The sequence below is a fragment of the Lathyrus oleraceus genome, chromosome 7 (genome assembly GCF_024323335.1).
Source record: "Lathyrus oleraceus cultivar Zhongwan6 chromosome 7, CAAS_Psat_ZW6_1.0, whole genome shotgun sequence".
Lineage (NCBI taxonomy): Eukaryota > Viridiplantae > Streptophyta > Magnoliopsida > Fabales > Fabaceae > Lathyrus > Lathyrus oleraceus.
Genome location: NC_066585.1, coordinates 160,940,640 through 160,943,206, shown reverse-complemented (window position 1 = coordinate 160,943,206; position 2,567 = coordinate 160,940,640). Strand labels below are relative to the sequence as shown.

At 35.0% G+C, this 2,567-nt stretch overlaps 1 protein-coding gene across 1 annotated transcript; it reads left to right on the top strand.

The window, feature by feature from the left end:
- Positions 1-816: 816 nt before the first annotated feature.
- LOC127102599 (uncharacterized) lies at positions 817-2,307 on the top strand. Its single transcript, XM_051039952.1, has 4 exons — positions 817-1,348; positions 1,503-1,663; positions 1,855-1,913; positions 2,019-2,307. The coding sequence occupies exons 1-4, from the start codon at positions 817-819 to the stop codon at positions 2,305-2,307; spliced, it is 1,041 nt and encodes a 346-aa protein (XP_050895909.1).
- The last annotated feature ends 260 nt before the right edge of the window (positions 2,308-2,567 follow it).

Genomic DNA, 2,567 nt, shown 5'->3' with positions numbered 1-2,567 from the left:
TTGAATAATGGTGTAAAAGAAACTTTTGATGATTTGGAGACTTTTGAATATTTGAATAATCTAGGTGACAAGTTTGATGAAGGAGGGACCACTGGTGTAGAAGATATAATTGCAGTTAACCAAGAAGATTCATTTGAGAATGTTAATTTGGGTGGGACCACTGAGGGCATTGACCAAAAAGGTTCATGTCGAGATGTTAGTTTGAAGGGGGACATTGTGTCTGAGGATGCAATAATGGATATTACTTTAGAGGGGACCACTGATTATATGTTATGTGATCAAGAAGCTGATGTATTGGATGGCACACCGTATCTGGTACGTGTTCAAAAAGATTCAGTAGCTGATGGACTTATTTGTAACCAAGCTGAATATAAGGGTCTGGAATATAATGAAGAAGATGAAGATGGTGGTAGTGAAAATGACAATGATTTGAATGTGAACTTTGAGGATTCTGATGAGGATGTTATAGAAATTGATGAAGAAATTGTTGTGGATAAAGAGAATGGCAAAGGAAGAGGGAATGACAAAGGAAATGGGAATGGCAAAGGAAAAGTTAAAGGAAAGGGGAAGGGCAAAGGAAAAGTTAAAGGAAAATGGAAAGTCAAGATTGGGAGACCAAGGAAACAAAGGGAGGTGGAAGAAGTAGTTAAAGGTGGTGGTTCAATTGATAATGAAGATGAAGAGGTTCCAAAGGAAAGCTTTAGAGGTTTGAATGACATTGAGGAATATGATAGTGATGAGTTACCCCAAGAGTATGATAGTGAAGATGAATAGGTGTTAAAATGTGATTTTCCAACATTCAAGCTTCCAAAAAGAATGGAGGATTACAAGTGGAAATTATTGACTTATTTTGCTACTAAGGAAGAATTTAAGGAGGCGGTTAGAACATTGTTAGTCATTCAGGTAGAAAACTTGAAACTTAAGAAAAATGATAACAAGAGGATGAGAGTCATGTGTAAGAAAGGTTGTCCATGTGAGTCATATTGTACAAAATTACAAGATGAAGAGACTTGGCAGTTGAGAAAAATTATGGACAAGCACACATGCAGTAAGGATTATAAGGTTAGGCTCCTTAATTCCAAATGGTTGGACAAAAAGATTCAAAGTAGTGTAAGAGAGAATCCTAGTTTGAAGTTGACTGATATAATGGAGAAAACTAAACAAAAGTGGAATATAGAGATAAATAAGACACTTGCATACAGAGAAAACTCACTTGCTATTGACATTGTTGATGGTTCATTAAGGCAGCAATATACACAAATCCATGATTATGGTCATAAGCTGTTAAGGGCAAACCCTGGATCAACTGTGAAAATTACAAGTCAACCGGTTCAAGGTGGAGAGGAAAGTAGTGCGAATCCTGAGAGGTCTTTGAATCCATATTTCCAAAGGATCTATATATGCCTTGAAGCTTGAAAGGATAGTTTCTTCAAGTGCAAACCTATCATAGGTTTGGATGGGTGTTTTTTTTAAAGGTTATTATGGTGGACAAATACTTGCAGCCATTGGGAGGGATCCAAATTGCCAAATGTTGCCAATATCATTTGTTGTAGTTGAGGGAGAAACCAAAGATTCATGGAGTTGGTTTTTGGAGCTATTGACGTCTGATTTGGGAGGTGTTAGATTATGCAAGACTTATACATTTATAAGTGATCAACAAAAGGTATTGACATTTGACTTGTCTGTTTTAATTATTGCTTATGTATCTGACTGGTTTGTTTAATTATTGCTTGCACAACTGATTGGTCTGTTTTAATTATTGCTTACACATATGACTGGTATGTTTAATTATTGCTTACATATTCTGACTGGTCTATTTTAATTATTGCTTACATATTCATGAATGTAATGTAGGGTTTGTTGCTTGCATTTAATGAGTTGCTACTAGAGGTTGACCAAAGATTTTGTGTTAGGTATTCATTATTGTTAATTCATATTTGATGTGGATACCTCTGAGACATGATTTATTCTTGTTAGGTACTGATGCGTATTCCTTTAATATGTGATATTCTTATTAGGCACTTATATAGAAATTTCAGGAAGAAGTTTCTAGGTGTTAAATTAAAGGAACTGATGTGGAAGGCTGCAACTTCTAGTCATGCAAATGCTTTGGAAAAAATAATGTGTGAAATGAAAAGTGTTAATGAAGAGACATTCAAGAACCTATGGAATATTCCACTGAGGTTCTGGAGAAAACCAAGGTTTAGAACTAGTCCATGGTGTGATACTTTGGTGAACAAGTCAGAGGAATTCAACTCAGTATTTGTAGCAGGAAGAGTCAAGCCTGTTGTGACTATGATTGAATAGATAAGAGTGTACCTGATGCAAATGCGGGAGTCCAATAGACAAAAGATTACCAAATTTGATCTTAACATTCTACCAAATATAAAAAAAGAAGCTGGAAAAGGAATCACAAAAGAAACAATTGGATTGTTAGGTAATGCTTCATATTTGTTTGAGACATTAATAATTGACTTGATATAACATTGACTTCATAATTGTTTTCTGCATTTGTAATAGACGTGCAGGTGAATTTGACTATGAGGTTAGACATATATCATTCAATG

What these genes read in the sequence shown, in the direction of transcription:
- LOC127102599 (XM_051039952.1), top strand. Translation starts at nt 817, where the DNA reads ATGGAGGATTACAAGTGGAAATTATTGACTTATTTTGCTACTAAGGAA. An exon ending in TTATAAGTGATCAACAAAAG is followed by an intron (nt 1,664 to 1,854) that starts GTATTGACATTT and finishes AATGTAATGTAG; the next exon opens with GGTTTGTTGCTTGCATTTAA. An exon ending in GACCAAAGATTTTGTGTTAG is followed by an intron (nt 1,914 to 2,018) that starts GTATTCATTATT and finishes TATTCTTATTAG; the next exon opens with GCACTTATATAGAAATTTCA.